This window comes from Ailuropoda melanoleuca, unplaced genomic scaffold (assembly GCF_002007445.2).
Source record: "Ailuropoda melanoleuca isolate Jingjing unplaced genomic scaffold, ASM200744v2 unplaced-scaffold6751, whole genome shotgun sequence".
Taxonomy (NCBI): Eukaryota; Metazoa; Chordata; class Mammalia; order Carnivora; family Ursidae; genus Ailuropoda; species Ailuropoda melanoleuca.
In genome coordinates, this window is record NW_023242181.1 from 183,564 (window position 1) to 187,349 (window position 3,786).

The 3,786-nt window shown below is 35.0% G+C and overlaps 1 protein-coding gene across 1 annotated transcript; it reads right to left on the bottom strand.

Annotated features, from left to right (window-relative positions):
- Positions 1-578: 578 nt before the first annotated feature.
- On the bottom strand, positions 579-1,564 carry LOC117800283 (olfactory receptor 6C2-like). The gene is given in 4 exon segments (XM_034652813.1): positions 579-757; positions 760-956; positions 995-1,165; positions 1,167-1,564. Coding segments are annotated over 4 exon segments (927 nt in total). The 5' UTR covers positions 1,547-1,564.
- Between the last annotated feature and the right edge of the window lie 2,222 nt (positions 1,565-3,786).

Sequence of the window (3,786 nt, forward strand, 5' to 3'; positions counted from 1 at the left end):
TCTTATTATTGCTCCACTTTTATATGAGTCTTTATTTCTGATACCTCCTGTTTACAGCCTTGCAATGATTTCAGCTATAGATTTAAGAGAATATTTATTACATTTTATCCAGTGTTTCTGTGTTCATTGTAGTGAATTTCCATCCTTTTGCTCAATATTGGAGCAATTGGACATGTATTTTTCACATGTATTTTAAATTATGTGATTATTCATCCATTTTAGACATTTTACCTAAAATTACTCTTATTACATGTGTTTAGATATCATTATTGTGTATATTGAAAAGCTACAAACAATTTACCCTATATTTTCCTGAGGAATAACTCTTCTTATGTAATAATATTATGAAGTCAATTTCTCTTCAGAATGGTTTTTAGAAATTCATATGCAAAACTATCAAATATTGGTTTGAAAATCAAAACACAAGAGTGGCATGAGCAGGGCTCATTGGAAGGTAGGTTAACGAAGTGTTGAGAAAATTAATGAAACTGAAGTATCTGTTATTAAAAAGCAAGGTTATAGACTTCAAAAATACATTTATTCTTGTTTTTGAGATGTTTTAAAAGTAATATTTCCTTTTACTTAATTGAGAGCAAGGCAATTCTTTTGATTGAGTCCTCAAAGGCTTTCTTAACTTGATTGTTTCTCAAGGTATAAATAAATGGGTTCAGTGTAGGTGAAATAGAAGAAATGAGCAGTGAAACTACTTTATTAATGGTCACTTTTTCCTTTGATGTAGGACTCATATAGATGAAAAGCATGTGCCATAGGTGATGGAAACCACAATCATATGGGAAGAACAGGTCGAAAAGGCCTTTTTCCTTTGTTGAACAGAAGGGAATCTTAAAATTGTCTTGATGATGTAGGCATATGACAGAACCACACAAGTAAGCGTCATATTCAGGGTCAGCACAGCACAGATTATAACTGTCCATTCCATGAGCCATGTATCTGAANCGTCATATTCAGGGTCAGCACAGCACAGATTATAACTCATGAGATTTTCACTAAGGGAAATGCATCACAGCCAAAATGATCAATTATGTTAGAGTCACAAAATTTTAGATTTAAGCCCAGGCTAAGTGGTGGGATTATTATACATAAGCCAGCCACCCAACAACAGATGACGAGAATCCTGCAGGCACTGCTCATGGTGGTCACATAACAGGGGTCTGCAGATGGCCACGTAGCGGTCATAGGACATGGCGGCCAACAGAAAAAACTCCGATACTCCACAGAGGTCCGTAAAAAACACTTGGATGACACAAGCATTATAGGTAATAACGTTGTCACCTGTTGCTATGCTATACAAGTACCTGGGAATACAGGCAGTTGTCAATGAGATCTCTAAGAAGGAGAAATTTTTTAAGAAAAAGTACATGGGTGTTTTAAGGTGGGGATCCACAAAAGTGAGTGTGATGATGGTCAGGTTTCCAGTTACACTCAGCGTGTAGGTGAGAAATAGAAAGATAAAAACCAGAACTTGCAGCTCAGGGTCATCTGTCAGGCCCAGCAGAATGAATGTTGTTACTGTACCGTTTCTCATCACTGACTTCTGACTTCTCTCCAATCTGCATGTGATATTCAGATAAACATTCTCATAGATTATAGATTATTTTAACTGCTCTAAAGTATAAGGTATTCAAGCTTTTATATTTCATTATGTTTATACATAAACATATTATATATATATTTACATTTTATATCTATCCTGTGCATAGAATTTCCCCATGTGACTAAGTAGATTACTGAGGGAGTGTCATTTTAAGGGTAACAAAAATTCTTCCCTATTCAGAATCTAAGCCACAAAATTTCACCCTCAATTTCAAGTCTTTTCTTGACACTTTGGTCCGTTTTAGAAAAACAGTGCTAGCATAACTTGGGCTCACTATATAGACACTACAGCAAAACTAGAGTTGTTTAGGGACACCTGAGTGGCTCAGTGGGTTAGGCATCTGTCTTCAGCTCAGGTCATGATCCCAGGACCTGGGATCCAGTGGAGTTCCCATTGGGCTCCTTGCTCAGCGGGGAGCCTGCTTCTCCCTCTGCTTGCCTCTCCCCCTGCTTATGCTCTCTCTCTGACAAATAAATAAATAAAATCTTTAAAAACAAAACAATCTGGAGGTCTTTGTTCCAAAAGAAGATTTTTGTTCTTTGGTGTGTTTTTAGGTTAAGTGAGCTTAATTCTTAAAACTTCACACCCTGCTGATTCCACCTCCTGCTACACAGCCTAGCTACTTATTTTTCTGAATATTTGCATTACCAGCTGCATTTGTGTTACCTTTATTGCGGATACAAGTGATGACTACCTTCTCTTCCCTCTCTCATCTTCCAGTCAGTGAATTATTTTGTTTTCACCTGTAGGGACTCAAATATGTCTAATATACAATCTAGATCTTAAACCTTGAAGTTTTCTGACATTTTCCTCTGTGTGACATTTTCTCCTTGCATACTGAGTTTATTTGTTTTATGAGCAAATTCACTTTATTGTTTAACTTACTGTGTTTTCTTCTGAGTTTGGGGCAGAATTGTTTGTGGCAGAATTGTTTGGGACTATTTGCCTCATTCACAGAGTTTCTAATATATAGAAAAATCACTAACTGAGGATGAAGGTTTACTCAAAAGTTAAAATCCTCTTAGGAAATTTAGTTTCCCATTCAATAACTATCAAATATTTCTATCAAATGGAGATGAAAAAGGAATATTTATGTATTTATATACTTGCAGCCCACCCACCTTCCTCTCATCTTTTCTCTGAATCTCTGAGATAATGTGTATTACTGTGAAATCTTACTCAGCTCTCAAATGTTGAGCATTATTCAATTTTCAAAATATAGCTGTTTTTTCCTGAGATATTACAACTTACTTTATGATGGAAGTTAATAAGATCGACACTAAACTGTAACTAACTGATTTTGTTTATTCTGTCTTTCTAACGAGTCTTCAGAATGAGCACAGGACTGTCATGAGATGCTGTCATTTCAGTTATTATAGTGTTCTTTTCGGGGTTAGGAAGACGAATGCAAAGGCATGCTTATATACTTCTATATATATGAAGACAGTTTATTTTAAATTTGAGGTTGAATATCTATCCAAAGTTACCCTAAATATTTCTTACAATGAGTTAGATACAGATTTGTTTACATACCTTATGCATACAAACGTCCAGGCAATGACATTTATCTACAGAAGGGAAATTCATTCTAAAAAAATGACATCTCATAAATATATCTTAGATACATTAAAAATACAAAAATTATCACTGAAATCCATTTTCTTTCCTAGAGGAAAATATAACCTAGATTTGCAACAGGAATTACAAAGAAACACACTTTATTATACTTACTCTTCTGTTAGTAAATCAGAGTTTCTGTTGATTGTTTGACCATAGCCAATATTGAGACCACAATGTTGAGAGTGATATTTTTATAAAGGTATTTATGTCTTCATATTCACTGACATGTCTGGGAATGCATAGAACTCCCTTTGCTTACTATCTCCAACAACTTGGACAGACTTGGAAATGGGCTTAGCGCTGTTAGAAGCCTCCAGATATTTTCTTACTATCTCCATCATTGAAAAGAAAAGAAATTACTCTAAGGGCTGAGGAACTCTTTCCAGTGGTGAAAGGAATGAATTTTAAATCATAAGGGTGGAGAGAAATGCGTTTACCATCTCAAATGTGACTTTTCTTTTTAATGTGCAGAAAATGTTAAAAGAGAAAAAATTAAATGGTCTTTGGGGACCTACAGTCAAGAGTCATTAATTTTCTGAGTAATGAAGTTT